Below are 18,358 nucleotides of genomic sequence, written 5' to 3'. Positions count from 1 at the left end.
CAAGTCTTCCCAGCAGTATTACATATTTTGTCTTTATGATAGATGCCAATACACTGTCCTGACAATCTGATCGGGCTTGATTTGTTATGCTGATATTTGTGCTGATCGGTTGCCAGTTTAGGAGTCACTCGTCTGAAGGTCAACTAAATGGCCTGAAACTCTTCAGTATGCAGCGTCATCCTGCAGGGAAGTGGAAGTCCACAATGTATCATCCGATTGTTGAAGAAAGTAGTACATTTATTGTAAAATTAGATCAACTAATTAGAGCGGAGAACTTTTTTTTCTGTTGAACTTTACATTTTTATGCCGATTAAAACTAAAATTCAATTTTTTTTTAATCAAAATTGCATTGATTCGCTGTTAACAGTTTTGTAAAAGCTGATTAGGATTTGACTGATCTACAATGTGGATTTGAAATTTTTGTTCACAAACGTATATATATCTTTTAAAAAACAGTCAAGATTAATAGAAATCAGTGTTTATTTCATTGTGAGAATAATTTAAAGTGAAAAGTGGCAGCAACACCACAGTACCCCACACAGTATCTTCTGTAGTATACAGACTTCTGCTCTTCCACTAAAAGGCACGCACATAAACTACACATTATAACAATCACTCTGCCATCTTCCATCCGTCGTCTGGCAGACGACACCAACTTATTCCTGAGCTTAGCAGCTTTCATTCGTTTTGCATATCCCATTCAAGCTTGGTTGGCACTTTGGGCCGAACCTAAGGCCGACGAGTGTAAGATTCAAAGTGTCCTATTTGATCTTGGCTACATAGCTGACATCCAGCTGCGCTTGGACGCTACATAATTCTCATCCAGACCGTGCAGCGACCCTGCAGGCACAACAGAGGTTAATCTCTTGTGGTACTTGTCAGCCCCTCAGTGGGAGTCGCTCGAGTGGAACTTATGAGGTTCAATTTTCTCTGGTGCTGTTTCTGATTTGGGCTACGGGGCTGTAGATCCCCCTTGCTTCTCCTTGTAGACTCGAAGAATGGCCTCGCACACGAACTGGAACTGACACTGCAACAGACCAAATAAGTAGTTAGAGACAGCAAAAACATTTCTTTTTAACATGCTGGCAACATTCATATGTGTCTTATTTAGCTACATTATTCTCAAAATTTTTATGAAAAACACTGTAACAAGTAACAACAGTATTATAACTTAAGTCCTGAAAAAAAAGTTGCGTAAATTGGCAGAAAGGAACAATAGTGTTGATCCAGCGCTTATAGTTATTTGTTATTTTAAAGCCACTATGTTAAATAAAATAATTAAAAAAAACATGCAACAGGTGAGGTGTCCAGGCTGGTCCAATAATATAAAAATATATAAAATTGATGATCGTTGGTTCCAATGGCAATAAGCTGGCTACACAGTTCATCAATTATTCATCCACTTTATCCATTATTCCAGATTTGATTTAATTTTTTTTCCCTCAAAATTCTCCACTAACGACACTATATTATACACACTCTAAGTATTCAAAGTTATGTTAAACCATTTTCATTTTTCCAAATTTTCAAAAAGGCGAGGTTATAGTTGAAGCAAAAAGACTACAATAAAACATTTTTTTTAATCAATTTCTAATAAATCAGAAAAAACACAAATTTTCATGTCATCATGGATTGTTTTGTATACATTTTTGAGGAAATAAATAAATGTTGTCCATTTTGGAATAACAACCTAACAAAATGTGAAAAGGTGAAGCATTGTGAACACTTTCTGGATGCACTCAATGTTCCTTCATACAAGCGAATGCCCCAGAATTTTGGTAATGCTTTAAGTAGTAAGTAAATGAAATGCTGTGGAATTAAATATTAAAAAAGATTTATGAAGAGTTTTGACCATGAACCATATTATCCATTATTTCCCATGGGACATTTGAGCAAATGTTCCTGGAATGGATTATGTTTGCTCCAGCGTACCGTGGTCTGAATCATCATGGCTCGCTGATCTCTCAGTGTTCTGACAATGTCCAGCGGGAACACTGGAAGCCCCCGATCCAACAGCGTCAGAGCCGTCTCCATGGTGATCAAAACACCTGTCCGTCCAATCCCAGCACTGGAAGAGAAGCATTCGACTGGAGTGAACAGCGTTGGGCTCACATGAAGGGGCGTGTGTTCAATTAAGGCGTGCGTTACCTGCAGTGCACCATGAGAGGCTCTTCGCCACGTCTCCTTTCCCTGGCCGAGCTGACGAACAGCAGGAAGTCGGAAGGGTCGTCGGGTACGCCGTGGTCGGGCCACGCCACGTACTGCAGGTGTGTGACCGTGCGCTCTTCACCCCGCTGAGTGCACATGTAAAAAGATCATTAGAGGGACTTGGAGCAGTGCAAAACTTGGTACAACATTAAACTATAGTGTGCATACTGTACTTCCACAACACTTCAGACTATTTTGGCAACAAACAAGAAAACAAACGTAAAAACGTCTTTCGTGACAATGAAGGCCCTAGCACAGTGACTTAGAATGTGAGTAGACAAAAAGTACAGGGTGTCGTGGAAAAACAGCATTGGCGCACATGATCCTGAGGTGAGATCATGAACTGCAGCATGACGACACAAAGATGAGATGAAAGCAGATGGACAGGTGGAGAGATGAGCATAGAAGAGCTGAGTTGAGTGTTTCCTGTTTTTTTTTGTTTTTTAAACGGGCGTGCGGCCTGTGACTTCATGCAGGGATTAACTCGCACCGCCGAGGTAACAGATGGGCCAACTCAGTAGCATTTGTGCATGCATGTGAGCGCGTTCATACTTCATGCCTCCTTGAGCTTTGTGAGGTTCACTCGGGACGTTAATGTGGAAAATCTGATCTGATTATATGGCGATGAAGAGTGCGCGCAATGTAAACCCACCTGGCCATGCACACGCCTCCACTTGGATGTTGTTCTGTATTTACTACCTGTGTACGCACCCGTCCGCCTACACGGAAACGATCATTTGGCTGCTGGTAACTTCCCACAGAGATAGGACATATGGTACAGCACAGCCGTGGCACATGTCGCAGCAAACTATCGCCGTGTCGCCTGTCGTAACTCGCTCATGCAACAATGAAAGTCGGTGTTAAAGGGCCAGCGCATAGGATTTACCAGTGCCTGCCATTCAAGTGACGACCCCCCTCCCCGTGTTTCCAAGCATTAAAGCAAAAGGCACCGTGGCCTTTAGGTGTTTCATTTAACATGAGTCACTGCCCGTCCCTGATGGATTACATAAATATCATTATCATTCTGTGGTATTAGGACTAGTTTCAACCTGTTTCAGATTCAGATCAGGGAAACCTCGTACAGCAGTTCCTTCTCTTTTTTTCTGATTGGCTAGTGGGAATGCATTAAAACTGTGTGTCAGCACAAGTTTGCTCTGAGTAAGAAATTAATCCACCGCTGAACCTGTAACCATGGCAACATTTTAGGGAGAATATCTGTTTTGAGATACAGACAACTGCGGTCAGCGTTAGTGGCTCAAAAGCGTTAAGGAGATGAACGGAATGACAAAACAGGAGTCAGGCGTTAATGTCACAAATGTGATGAGCAACGTACTTGAATTTAGAATTTAACAGAGGTGGGCATTCGTCAGTGCTTTGGTCCGTCTTGTCAGTATTTCACCGTCTGAATCAACCGAAAGGCATCGCAAACGGACTCACCTGCAGGTGCCGTACACCTGACACGCAGCCAAATAAAATAAAAAAAATAAATAAATCAAAGTGTTGTGTAGCGTTCAGTCCCACAGATCTTAACTGCACTGGACTTGCTTGATTCCCCAATATTTGACGTTACTGATTGTTTTATCACTCGTCATGGCCTAGTACTTTGCGTCGTAATGTTTAGCAGACGGAAAAGAACAACTGAGCAGAAAAGTGGTGGTAAAAGTGGAAAAACAACATCAGTGACAAAGTGTAGGAGAGTTTAACAAAAAAAAAAAAAAGTCGTCATGACCAAATAAAACCAATCCTAAGAGGCTACCTGAGTGTTTGTGAGGGTGAACTGCCGTGTCACGTAAGCCAGGTTACACTCCTCTGAGTGACACTTCACCCGCATGTGTCCGTAATCCTTCACTTCGGGTGGATGCGGCCAGTACTGGTGGCACTTGGTCTGCAAATTGATCACAGCAAGCAGCAAATGATGTTACCTGGATGGGCTTGAGTCATCAGTCAGGATATAATTCCCTTGCTCGTGAAATCAAACTGGTGTACGTTTGCAGACTAGGGAGGAATTGAGGATTCATCAGGAGCAGGATGTGAAGTGATTGTCATGTGTGTGCGCACATTTCAACAAAGGAAAATGTCAAGGCACTTGACAAAGATCAGAGAAACGAACAATTAATGAGAGCTTCAGGTTACCAAGCAACAGGCAAGATGCAAAGAAGCGCACTCGGTTTATTCAAGACCTTGATAATGATGCCTCTCTATACATTTAGTGTATATCAACTCAACAGAAAGAAAATTGCTGTTGTATAAATAATGTAGACAGCAGGTAAAACAGGTGATTTTTTGCTTTTAACAATTAAGTGGTCCAGGTGCAGCATTTCCATCGTTCTCTACTCGCAGTCATTCCTGAACAATGCCGGTATGTGTTTTTGCAGTATGAAGGTGTCGAGAAAGTGGAGTCGCATGCCTACCCTTCCTCGCTCTGTCAGAGTAGTAAGCATGATGATGGTGTGTGACTGCTGCTCCCAAACCGTCTGCCAAAAGTGAGTGCAGGTTTGTGGCAGTGGACCCTGAGATGCGACGTAACGTAAAAACACCCCTGATACCGGAGGTGCCACCTAGGAAACAAACAAACAGAACCACGCACATTTACATTTAGCCAGTCAAGAGATGTAAAGCCATTGCTGTATGCGCACCGTGATGTGGCTGGCATTGATGTAGTCCTCTTGGCCCAGGAGGGTGACTCTAGTCGCATCATCTGCAAGCAGAATGGGGCATGGGCATGTGAGCATATCCACACACATGAAAAAAATCTTGCGCAGTGCTACAGAAGCGAGCAGTGACTTAAAGATGGCTGGGAAAAAGCATCAAGGTCGTGACAGGAAGCACTCACAGGGTAAAATGTCCCTATAGCGATTCTTGTCCATGTTCTTGGGAAGCCGAGCGCAGCTTAGCGACAAGCCGGGCTTCCTTCTGTATAAATTCTGGGAATGAGAAGAATGCAAACTAGCGGAAACCCTTACACAAACAGTATCGACAAATACCAGAGTATGTTGGTCAAGTGACGAGGAGTGCCAGCATCGCTCCTAAAAAATTTCCTTCAAAGGCTCATTATTATATAGTCCACACAGGAAAGGGGCACACTAAATTTTGTTTAGAATGACAATTAAACCCATTTTAGTGCGGTATACAAATGAGAGGTTCTGCAGACTAGTCGACTATATTACTTCACAATACGACAGAGGATGAAATCGACTAGTCTATAATTGTGTTTTTGGCTTGTAGAGACAGCAACAACAAAGTACGCGGAACGAAATTACTCCACCACCTCAACTGAATTTAGCCCTGTTTAGTCTGTTTCTGAATGTGTTTGCAAGACTCAAGCAGGAATTTGAACAATATTTCTTCACACTCGACGGCAAAAATATCAATGACATCAGCGACTAGAGAAGTCGACATCGACTTGCATCACACCCACCTCTCTTGAACTCAAATACCTCAAAGTGGAAGCACAGCGTTCCTGACTGAATTCCTCTCTCCACCTGTCGCATCGATTCGTCCAGTGTCGTGACCCGCTCTGACTGGCCAGGAGATTGCAGCCCTTCTCCTTGCGATTGACTGGTGAGTGTGAGGGCGGGGGTCAGCAGCAGCAGGGCCGCTGCTCGGCCAGGACCTGCAATACAAGGACAATCGAGGGCGCGTCATGACTTAGGCTCCGCCCCAGCGTGTTTTCTGCCATTTGCATGCCCGCAAACAGACCTTTGCGTTTGATGAGCAGGGCCAGCTCTCGGGAGTGCGACTCTCTGCTAGCCCGTATGAACATGACCACCTGGTCGTGTGTGTGTTCAGAAATGTCTCGACCATTGATGAGCACCACCTGGTCTCCTTCCAGCAGTTTGGGCTCACATCGACCGGCCTGGAGACGAGTCGGTGCCATTTAAGAGAAAATATTTCCACTCCACCCACATATCAGACCACCTACTGGAGACAGTCTTAGACTATTAAATTCAAAGTTTGACAATTTCCAAGGGAAATAATGAAGCAGATTTTTTTTTCTTATTCATTTCCTACCACTGCAAAGTGAAGTGTTAAATGTTCCCCTATTTCCTACTCAAAACTTCCTTAACTAGATATCCTCTATGGGAACATTCTGATAAGTTTCAAAGAACATTCTGAGTGTCTGGTCGCAATAACCCTGCAATAGGAAGAAAGTGTAGAAATTACTAACCTGCAAATGTCTAGTTTAGTTAGATTGAAGCTAAGATGATGTGAAATGCTTTAACCTGATTCATATCCTGTTTTATTTATGTACAAAAATGCTTTCATCTAATTTCTATAGCTTTTGTCTTCCATAGGGTGGCAGGTGAGCTAAAACCTATACCAGCTGACTGGGCACACCCCGGACTGATGACAGTCAATGACAGGGCAACATTTTCAATTGGAGATCTGAAGCTAGACTCACGCTATAATAGGAACAATAATAATTCATTCACTCCCTCCTGGCCAGAAAGATCAAGTAAGTGTGTGCTTGCGTCATTTGGCTCTTACCGGAGAGTCAGGTTTAACGTGGGATATGGCAAGAGGCATCTTCTGATCCACCCCGCCCTAAGAGGAAATTAAATAGCAAGAATGGAGTGGCATACACACAAGAGGAAATGTAGCAGTTTCACACTTACTTTAACATTAAAGCCAAACTTGCCCTCGTGATCAGGAGCAATGCGAATCAGCAGGAGGTCGCCGTCGCTGAGGGCCTGTAGAATAAACACAGATGCTCATAATTACAACACACAAAATGCGGTATAACGTACGTAAGGGCATGGCCAAATTCCAGTTAATAGATTACCTTATTGTAGAGGGAGCTGCTTAGCCCATCCTCTTCTGTTATACTGTCTTCAGCTTGCAACAAGATCTCATCCAACCTTTGGTTATGGATTGTAATAAGAGTGAGGAAATTAATCATCTTATTACCTCAAATGTTGGTTAAGGAGGATTATAATCAGCAGTATATATCACAAAGCGGATCATATTTTACATTTAACACAATAAGTCAATTTTACAAGGTTCATAGGCCCTTATCATGGTTATGATGCATGTACCTTATTTCATCAAATAGTGCCCAAAGTGAAGATTTAGGATGAAGCATGCCCACAGGAACCAAAATGGAAACCTTGCTATAGATAAAGCCATTTCAGCCACTTCAAATGCATTTTGGGTTTTTTTTCCCCCCCAAGAGGAAAATAATGAAGGCATGTATTTGTTCAAGAGGATGACGCACCCAGCGTCAAATCCAGACATACCTTCTCGAAATGTTACTTTATCACACCACCCTAAGGCTTTGTCAGAAGCATTTTGACAGAGGAGAGTGACAACGTAATTGCGCTAACTGTTGAAATCGCAATAGGTTATGCGCATACAAAAATGTTTGTTTTGCAAAACTCCCTCAGGTGGATGTGGTAATGGAAAAAAACAAAAAAAAAAAACAATGGACCCCGATGGCATACAGTTAAAGGGAAACAAATCTGTCTGATAAACCCTCGCTTGCCTGGCTGAGTCGATGTAAAACAATCATCCACCTCCTCATCTTCGAGGTGGCGAGTCAATCAGCGGACGTGAGGCCCAGGTGGAGCAGTTCCTTTTGATTTTCTCTGACTTCCATCATTTCGCCATTTAACAAACATACTCTTGAATACAGTAGCCATTTGTTCTGAAGAGGCTGAATTCAAACTCACTAAAGCAGGCTTGACTCGATCAGCATTTTTGGGGTTGATCATCAACTTTGGGGAAAAAAAAAATACTCAATCACCGATTTGATCAGAAGATGAAGCAATTTATCTAGTTAAACAATTTCTATATTCTATATCCGACCTCACCATAGCAGAAATGCATTGGGAAAAAAATTAAACTCACAAAAAATTGTGTTGAAAAAGTGATGATAAACATTAAATGTCAAAAAAAAAAAAAAAAAAGGAATGTATACATCTCCTTTTCTGATATTAATGAAAAAAATGCATGAACCTCACCCATCATCAGGTGGGCGGGGCTTTTGCTTGAACTATGGCTTGGTTCAAGAGGTGCAAATAAGTCCATACACATACTTACCATCAACGCCAAGTAGGCTACGCTTCCTCCCATTTGGCTCATATTGAAAACTGGCTGTGTTGTACGAGTTTCAGTGCTCTCAGAACGTAATGATTATTTTGTCCTACATTGTTTGTCCACTTCTTCCCCTGGCATGTATGTGACAAAGCTGCTCTGACTCGAAGCCATTTGGCTCCAGTGAAGATGTACTGATTCACTCCGATCTATGCAAACTGTATTGACTTTATATGAAATCCTGTCACCAAAATAGCTCAACTCATGCTCGGCATGACTGGAGTACATCTTTGTGCGCCTGTTGGTTGCGTCTGTAATTGGCTGAATGTGCGTGGCCGAAAGTTCACTGAACTTATGCTGAGTAATGAAAGCTATTTTGAATTAAAGAGAGGTTAAAATAAAAAAAAATAAATAACACACAGTGAAATTAGTTTGTTTTTTTAAGTAAATAAAATGGTTTGCGAACTGTTCACCAGTGGGAATAAAAACTTAGATGAACATGATCACTGAGTGATTGGATGGTTGAGACTCGAGGGCACGGAGTCGCAACTTCCGCGTGCCAGCGCAAAGGCTTTCCGTTCCCATGACATGCGATAAGGCTAAAAATAGATTACGTAGCTTTTGGGCTCGCATATACACCACGGCAGCTCATATACACCCCGGAAGGAACGAGGTTGTGTTTGCTGAAATGTTTTATGTCACGGATTCAATCAATGACGTCATTGATAGATTGCGCAAATTATGACATGACAGTCGATCGCCAATTTTGAAAAAAAATGAAAACTATCGACCAATTCCGATGCAGTAGATCAGATCGGTGTAAAGTCTACTCTAAGATTACAAACTGAGAATATGCAAAAGTTTGCGAAGAGTTGTGTGAAAAACATGCCGGAAAGAATAATACGGGAAAAGACGAAATACACACTGCAGTGATGTGTCCCCTTCGCTGTCTTTGCTGCTGCTGACGGACGTCCTGTACGTGTAGAAGACATCTTCTCCCTCGGACATGTCTTTCAGCTCACTGTTCAGCTCCATGGATGATGGACGGACTTTGCGGATGCCGTGGCGAACGCGAGTACACCGCCTGTCACAGAGACATAAATCAGAAAGACGATGATTCCAGAATTCTGTCAGGTGAGATTTTGCTCTTCAGACTGGAAGGTAGTTGCACCAGTTGGGCGTGCTGGGAGGCGATCTTGATGGCAGACTTTTCGTCTCCAAATATTCTGATGAAATGGACCGTCGCAGGACTGGATTCCACACCATCCCGCCCACCACGCGCTGGCAAACTGGACCACTACAGGTTATACCAAAGGTGTAAAAAGAAATTTCAGTTTATGACAAGAATATATATTGCATGACGGACAAAAAGGCACCTTTCGTTTTTACTGTTTGCCAGGCCTAGGTGGTGTGTTATCAACTTCCTGTAGGAATGAACTGCGCTGTTGTTGTGTTTGGGGCTCCTGGCGGTGCGGTTGCAGCTGAAGAAGGAGTGATGATCCACACAGGAGCGCCACAGGTTCTTACAGGTCTTTGCGCATGGTAGAACTAGCGACATTTCACAGTCCTGGGTCTCCCCCTGCAGAATATCAATTGCTTCAAGGTCACATCATCTCTATTATTGCATGCAGCACAGAATAAAATATTAGGGATGTACCGATACCAGTAACGGTATCATTGCCAAGGCTCTGTACTCTTACAGGCGTGTCGAGTGAAAACTGGCTCAATAAAAAAATATATATAATTTTTACTTGCCTAGAATGTTGCAATTCTACATGCAAACAAGTGCCAGCCCTGGGGGCACGTGCATTTATCAGACCCACAACCCACCGGGGGCCCTTGAATTTGCCAAAATAATCCCCATGGTTAATTTCATGCACGGCGCCACATTAGGGACAGATGAGACGTCAAGTTGTCGACTCACCAGTTGCAACTGAGGGATACTACAGATCGCCTGCCTACAGATGTAAATCAGTTATTTTAATTATTTATTTATTTTTTTTGTTCTCTCGCTAGGTGACCCTAACAAACCGTCGTAGAAAAGGTCTTGCCAAACTCATTCCAGCAGTGAGACGTCCCGGAATCCACCCAGCCTGTTAGATCGCCGTGAAAGTGGCATCCAGACTCGGATATCTATTTTATTTATTTATTTATTCAAACGGAGAGATGTAACCTGACCTGCATCACAGACAAGCTTCCGCCTTCGGATGCATCAGCTGATTATTTATTATGCGCTGCAGCGCCGAGCCCCATCTGACACGGCGTCAGCAAAATAAGCCTCGTTAGTGGCGGATTGACGGGCCTTCCGTCACTATTGACTCTGGCAAATTGTGAGAATGACTCAGATTCACCAGCTCGACAAGTCGGTTCCGCAGACTATTATTATAAGCGAGCTTTAAAAACACCAGTCTAACATAAAAAAACATGTTTGGATGCAGTTATTAGAATATATTTTTTTTATAAACCAGACATTTTTCCTTCTTACTACCACAAGTACACTTTGAGACAATTTACAAGAAACATGAAGGAAATGATTTGCCTGCACGGTATGTCGCGGCACTCATCTGGCCCAGGGGCCTTCTATTTGACCCCTGTGTGTTTAAAGACTACATTTAAGTGAAACATGTGCAACACAGAATAAGATTTGCAAAACATGCACTTGCATGTTTAAATTTCAGTAATGAGTTAATCTTTAAAAACCACACAACAGTGGCACAGCATCTTTGGATAACTATTAACATCAAGAAAAATACTTACATGTTTACGTTTGAGATGTATGACGAATCGCTTCCTCTTATATGAAATCTTGATAATGTTCCCCCTGCATGGGGACAATGTTATTTAGAACGATGTCATTTGTAAAAAAAAACAAAAAAACACAACAACGATCTGATGAGTGTGGCCATCACTCACCAGGGAAAGAAACTAGAGCAAATCATATTACAGAATATTGCAACACCGCTTGATGCCAAGCCCACCATTAGAGGGGCATTGTTGCTATCCTGAAAGCAAGAGAGAAGTGAGAGTGTCAAAGAAATGTCAGCCTGGAAATGAAAGTGGAGCTTGAAATGGCAGTTTTAATGCAGGAGGCCTTGATACCGAGGCAGCGTGCAGCTCCACTCCATAAAGCTCCAACGTCCGTGCTGTATTGAGGAAACACAGCTCTGCTTCACTTTTCTTCAGACCCCTAGATGAACACACACAGACACGTGCAGTCAAGCCAATGACGCGATGGCAAAACACAGCAGGGGGTGGAATGGATGCTATGAATCACATTACTTGTGCTTTGGATGCAGGTCCTCCACTTTGGATACAAAGTTTTCATCCTGTTCGGGGATGAAGTGGCACTTTGACAAGTAACCGCTTTGCTGGGATGGACTGTGATCCCCCAGCTCGGCTAAGGGTCAAAAAGAAGTAAGTCATGGGATGATGATGATGCTGGTACGCGATAGCGGCAAACGTCTTGAGCCACACCTCTTGATCAAATATTCAATGAAATCACTGGGTTGGCTTGACCCCTTAGTATTAAATTAATCTTAAATCAGACGTTTTGTGAAAAATATACTCTTTATTGGGTAATAAACAAATAGTTGAGATTGAAACGTGTCTGTGCTCAAGCCGTTCCGCAGTTCTGCAAATCTGCGACGTAACAGTTGGGCTAATTTGCATAATATATGCAGTGGTACCCGGACCAATAATAACCAGCCCCACGTCGAGTACTCCGCCCATGCTGGGAAAGAATCGAGAGCCATTTTCATCATACAGCCTGAAACCCTATCATGCAGAACCAGCCACATCCCCCACTAGTGTGACGCCCCAATTATCAAGAAAAAGCCAAATGGTAAGCAGAGCTGCATCGAGTTTTGGTGGATGCTGCACAGATTGTTGCAGGCTAACAGCGTTAGCATCCAATAGGCGGCACATGCTTGATATTAAACTGAATTTAAAAAATCATGTCACCGTTAAATCCTCATCCTACCCAAGACTTTGAGGACATTTGAATACTTTGGACTTTGTGGAAAGGTTCACAACAATTCCCGTAGACACACACAAAAAAAAGGAAAACTTGAAGAAAGTCTATTGCATCGTTATCGCTGCAAAGATCCACATTCCTTTACTTCCTTGAGTCCCAATACTTTAGTCACAATTGCAGCGAACTAGCGAGCACATTCAACAGTGTGATTCTTCACACAGTTGTTATGAAGTCATGAATCACAGGTTGCTCTGGGAGACTTACACTGCACGGCGTAAGAGGCCAACACCACTGCTGAACTCAGCGGGCACTGCAACCTGTAATCAGCGGGACACAATGCAACAGCTGGAAAAGTGGAGGACTGGATTTTGTTGGTTGTGTTCGGGCTTGTTGTGCGCACTAACCTGCCTTCGTTAATGTCACTCCTGATCTGGAGGAAGTACAGGTTCCTGCGCAGGACAAATTAAAGAGATTTTAGCACAGAGAAATACTTTTTTTGCGGCGTGAAACAAATGCATATTAAAATGAAGAAATATTTTCATTCTGTGAGCCTACGTAGCTGCTTAAAAGATATTTTTTTGGTACGTCAAGAGCTGCATCATACCAAAGCATTTGACGTTTTGGTTGGATGTTAGGATGTTAACTATCAACAAACACATTTAGCTATTAGTCAAAGAAACAAAGAGCTGTTGTGAAATGTGCTATACAATCCGAAACCTACATGCCTCTGTGTGAAAAAGTGACTGCTGCCTAAACTTAAAAACTGGTTGGGCTACCCCTCAGCAGCAAAAAAACAAATTCAAGCATTTTTGAAAACTGCCAATGAGACTTTCACATCTGTGTGGCATACACTTCCTTGCGGAATTTCCTTAACTGAGCGACACTGGGGCATTTGTGCAAAAAATATGTCTTTTAAAGTTCAGGCCACAGCATTTTCATAAAAATCAAATCTGGACTTCAGCTAGGCCACTCCAGAACCTTCATCTTATTTTTTTAAGCCATTCAGAAGGCACGGTTAATTCATGATTTACCAAGTACTTTTTCACACAAGGGTAATGTAGCTTTGAATAGTTTTTTTTCACCGTTGAAAAACTATTTTATTTTTAATGACGTGATCTTCTCTCTGATGTTTACATTTGTTTGATAATCTTAAAGTGGGGAAAGAATGACTAAAAGAATGTAAAATATTAGAAAACAGTCACGATATAAACAACTGCTACAATCATAAACATGTTAAATTAACACAAAACGAAGCATTATTATCTGTAATAATCACAGATTTATTGTGATTCAGTTCTTCCAGTGGATTCCAAAACATGTTTGACAAAACGTTGTGCCAAGGAAATCCAAAAGACAAACATAATAGAGCACCTCGTCTGTTCATGTTGCAGAGAGTTGGGATCGGAAATGAAGAAGCGCACTCGGAAGTTTAGATAAAAGGGAGATGCGAGACCTGCAGAGAAATGTCACCGTGTCAGTGTCATCTTAAATCAACAGTACCTTCAATCATCACACTGCTTGTCTGAAAATGTCAAAATGTACTTTGGAACGGGAGAAAAATGGCAATAAATTGTCCGGTAAACACCTTTTATCTGCTTCTTCAAGGGTTTCTCAGGCTCCAACCATCTCTAAGAGAAAGAAATTCATTTAACAGAATCAATTACAGAGGACAGAAAAAAAACAATGCAATTTTTGTATGTCTCTTCAGCCTCATTTGCTTTTGTATGTTACTAAAAATAATCAATAAAGATGTAAGTAAAAAAAAAACTGCAAGTAAGTGCAATGTGTGGCTTTAAAAAAAAAAAAAAAAAAATGCATGAGATTGAGCCGAGTGTGTGTGCTCACAGGCGAGTGTGTGTTGGCTGTAATTGAGGTGACGGCTGCGCTGGACTCTCTGATCTGCAGACTGAAAAGCTGCCTCTCCTGCAGGCCCAGGTGGTCGCACACTTGGTCCAACAGAACCACACCTTCATCCTGCTTCTGAAACACGGACACGACATACGACGTGAGCTGCAGCACATGCTTGGAGTTACATTTGCTGAACTGTCGAAGTAAATATACGGAAGGATATGCAGCGTATCCAAGCTTTTGTGACAAAGCTTGACGGTCGAATCATTCATACGGAAATATATACGATTTTTAAAATGTCATCTGAAGAACAAAAAATACAATCATTTTCATCATTCATCATTGCAATCTTTGCAGATGACGGTAAGCTTACTGCCGCAAAACTCTCCCGCGTGGATAGCGTCCATTTAAAAAGAATACTATTTGCTTTTTTTAATATACAACATATAAAAAATATACACTGAATTATAGCCTATCACTGTAGAGAATGTCTGAGAAATCAAATCTGCTTGCAAAGGTTTCCTCCCACATTCCAAGAATCACTTGCCTGTGTATCATTATATAGGCAATCTGAGGTTCTAGGTTTGAATTTTGGCTCAGACGTTTGCATGCTTCCACCGTGCTTCTGTGGTTTCTAAATTGTTTATAGGTGTGAATGGTTGTTTGTCCAGGGCGTACGCCGCCTCTCATCCCAAGTCATCTAAGATAGGCTTCAGCTCAGCCAGGATGCTAATTAACAAGCGGTATAGACAAACGTCTGGATTTGTATTACAGTTTTTTTTATTGTAACAAAGATTAAATATTTGGTAGTTTTTGCAGTGGAATTATGTAAAAAAAAATTGAGTCATACTTTCTCTTTAAACTCCGATGTAAACTTCAGCTTTGCAGTTGCCATGACTGCTCAATAGGTAGTGTTGTGGTAATAGATATATTTTCACACGTGGTGGTATCAGTAATAGCGTGAAGGTAAATAAGACATATAGTGGCACCAAATTGTATTATGTTGTCTATTGATAAAGTAGGCAACTATTGGAGGTGTGGAATTGATTTATTCAAGCGGATGACGACAAAGCGATTAATTGAGACACGTCAGTTAGAACGGAGGCCTCATTTCGAGGTAATGTCGTACTTACTCAGCTGTAGACAGTTTGAAGACAAACTCGTCCATATACACTCATTGCATCCATTACAACCATCTGATTTGAATAGTTCAATATGACTTTGGTTAGAAAAGCCGCCTCCAGATGAGGCTATTAGTTATTCCTAGTGCCCCCCCCGCAAAAAAAACCCACCATAAAATATTCTGTTGACAGATATTATTCCCTCAATGGTACTTTTGCAGAGTCTAATCAGTTTGCAGTTTATGCAGAGGCTGTTCAAGTCTCTAAACAGCTTGTGCACTACATGGCTGAGGAACCGACAAAAAATAAACAGCAGATTATAAAGCTGCTGCATTCGAGTGTTATTTCAAGGAAAAGGGAGAAAAACTTGCCGTTCTCACCTCAATGCAATTTGTGATGAAGGTGGCGGTTATATTTCAGACTTAATATTCAGACAAAGATCCTACACAGCTGCTGCTTCAGAGCGCAACACTGCAATTGCCTTGGAGCATCTACGAACATTTGCATCTATATCGCCCGAATGCTTCGTTTGACATGATGTGCTGATAACGCAAAAGCCTCTCAACTGTGACGACTGCAGGGGGGTGAACGTGTCCTTGACACCAAGGTCACTGTTGAACAGGAGATGTGGATCAATGGTAGAGAGGAGGGGGAAAAAAAGCATTGCGCTCGGACACGACGATCATTAGCAGAGCACGGTGACAGATAGCAGCAACATATGATCTACTCATATTCACAGGCAGGGAACTGTGTCTCGGTGCATGTCGTACATTTACTCTGAAAGTCTCGATGGTGCCGTCCAGCAGCTGAACTAAGCAGAGGAGGTCCGGTTTTGGCATGTCTGTTACCGCGGTAACCACGCTGGCCATTGGCTGGTCTCAGAGAGGGGGACCTGAGAACACACAACAACAACTATGATCCAGGTTTCCACACTGCTGTTTGACAGCACCGCCCTCACAATGACGATGCATGCCGAGCACTGGATAGAGCAGTGACTAATGTCGCATGAATGCAAAGGAGTGCTGTAAATGTGTTCAGAACAGGGTGGTGGTGGTGAATCTACAGCTCTTGGGCCATATACAGCGTGCGAGACAATTTGATCTTGCCCGCCGTGCAGCTAAAATAAACTGCTACAGAAAACTTCCCAGCCATTTGGTTCTATTTTACCGTTTATTTCCCCCCCAAAAATGTCAGGTCCCCAGAGGAAGAAGTGTAAAAATCTCCCCACTCCAGGTGATGTGTTTTATGTTGAGCCCGGGCCTGCCTTCGCCTCTCGAAAAGGCAGCTGAATGATAAGAATGTTAAACATTTTTTTCAGCGCCCTAACACGCCCATTTTACAGTTGTAGGCCGAACACAAAAAACATACACACATACAGTACTAAAGCACCCACTCATGCTACTAAGGAGGCTGGAGGAATGCCCCTGCATGCATGCAAGTGTGTTCCGTACCGTCTTGGCTTCCAGGTAAACGATTAATGGATTGCAGTTTTCAAAAGAAAAAAAACAACAAGGGCTCTCAGTGTTCCGAGTTAATGTTTGAACACTGTGACACACTTGGAATGTATTAAAACCGAGCTGAGCTCTACTTGATGGCTTGTTTTTCCACAGTAAGCCTCTCACGGACTTACAAGTAAACACTTTATAAGACTGATAATCAGCATGTACATGCTTGGCTTCTCTTCGTGGTTTGCATCTGTATGCGACATGTTGACTTGGACAGATTTATTAGATATAGATTACCAATAGCAAACAGTGTGGCGTGGCTCGTTAGTGTGACAGAGATTTATCCGGGGTGCTGCCGGAAATTACCCAATTTTATTTAATTAGTCAGAGGATTGTTTATCTCCTGCAAGCGTTGAATGATTTTGAAAAATAATCAAATTGTGAGTATTTTCCCTCAATATTGTAATTGCGATTTAATATGCTATTATTTAATCAAAGTCATCTTCCCATTAAAAAAAATCAATCTACGTTAAAATAAACTATGATATATGAATTATACAATTATTTTAAATTATTCACTTTTAAAGTGTCAATAAATGCTAAAATGAAAGCCAATTAACCAGATTTATATGCAAGACAGTTTGTCTACTTCAATTAGTGTTGCAAACTCAAACGCTTTGACTTGCAGTCTTTTAAGCATGTACTATGACAATTTCACAAAATTCTACCAAACGTGGCGTAAACATGAGTCAGTTATTCAACAAAATACAAACAAATCTGTGGCTTTGTCACTTCAAATGTTCAGCACTGAATTTATAAAAAGGGACTATATAAATAAATATATCAAATACACAAATAATAAAGCCTAAAATAAAGCCCACCAGATGACAAAAATGAAGCTATTTAGCTATTTAGCAAAACTCAAAAATAAAATGTGGACTAGTACGAGATGAAACGTTGACATAAAGCAAACAAAGCATAATCTGAAAAGTACTAAAAGATTGTATGGTTGTCAACATAAACGGCATTGACCTCTCCGTACTTTGAACCAAACACAGAACCTGTTGACAGGCTCGGCGTGTGCGTGAATGCGTTGCTGCACACCCTAAACACGAATAAACGCGTAGCTCGTAAACTTTCCCTCAAGCCCGCAGGAACTCGGCCGACAACAAACTTTTCTTGGGAGAGAGGGAGGGGACGCGAAGAAAAGTTAAAAAAAAAAGTCACGTCTACCTCCGTCGTCCCGCTTCAGAAACGAATCGCGTACATGAGAGTGACCGCCGAGGGCACCTCGGGACGGGCCGCAGCGTCCGAGGATCCAGGTAGAGGAAGGTAAATATCCGGGACACTACTCATCACCAGCTGCCCTGATTGCGCGCAGCCCCGCCCCGCCCCTTCGCCCTGCGCGCTCCCGCCCGAGCTGGAAGTCACGCTGACGGGAGCGCGCACGTATACAACGGGAACTCAATACGACAGTGCTGGTGGAAAGTTTGGACGCACTTTATGAACCATAAAGTGCATCCAAACTTATGTATTATAATAACAATTAAAAAAATACAATAAAAATAATAAGAATGTTTGAAATTCAAATAAGTTTTTTCAGTGTTTTCATTTTTTCTTTTAGATTAAATTTTACACAGGTGTCTGACTCATCTTTTGATGTAGCGTGCTAATAAATCTCTTCTTGAGTTTACTTCAGGATCAATGCTAAAATTTGTATCAAATTTGAA

The 18,358-nt window shown here is 42.0% G+C and overlaps 1 protein-coding gene across 1 annotated transcript; it reads right to left on the bottom strand.

Annotated features, from left to right (window-relative positions):
• Window positions 1-462: 462 nt before the first annotated feature.
• On the bottom strand, window positions 463-18,054 carry ptpn3 (protein tyrosine phosphatase non-receptor type 3). The gene is made up of 26 exons (XM_088307047.1): window positions 17,862-18,054; window positions 15,954-16,075; window positions 14,060-14,194; window positions 13,800-13,842; window positions 13,586-13,667; window positions 12,619-12,663; window positions 12,479-12,531; window positions 11,521-11,638; window positions 11,341-11,428; window positions 11,155-11,243; window positions 10,999-11,062; window positions 9,618-9,820; window positions 9,413-9,538; window positions 9,167-9,325; window positions 6,992-7,067; window positions 6,825-6,899; window positions 6,697-6,753; window positions 5,908-6,064; window positions 5,646-5,821; window positions 5,042-5,132; window positions 4,845-4,906; window positions 4,620-4,766; window positions 3,965-4,093; window positions 2,149-2,294; window positions 1,933-2,068; window positions 463-1,027 (listed from the first exon to the last, which is right to left on the bottom strand). Exons 2-26 carry the CDS (start codon window positions 16,050-16,052, stop codon window positions 953-955), a joined length of 2,631 nt encoding a protein of 876 aa, XP_088163173.1. The 5' UTR covers window positions 16,053-16,075; window positions 17,862-18,054; the 3' UTR covers window positions 463-952.
• Between the last annotated feature and the right edge of the window lie 304 nt (window positions 18,055-18,358).

The sequence above is a fragment of the Idiotropiscis lumnitzeri genome, chromosome 10 (assembly GCF_059441095.1).
Source record: "Idiotropiscis lumnitzeri isolate Australia: NSW breed Sydney's pygmy pipehorse chromosome 10, RoL_Ilum_1.0, whole genome shotgun sequence".
NCBI lineage: Eukaryota > Metazoa > Chordata > Actinopteri > Syngnathiformes > Syngnathidae > Idiotropiscis > Idiotropiscis lumnitzeri.
Note: the sequence above shows the minus strand (reverse complement) of the source record. Positions and strands in the feature narration are given on the sequence as shown.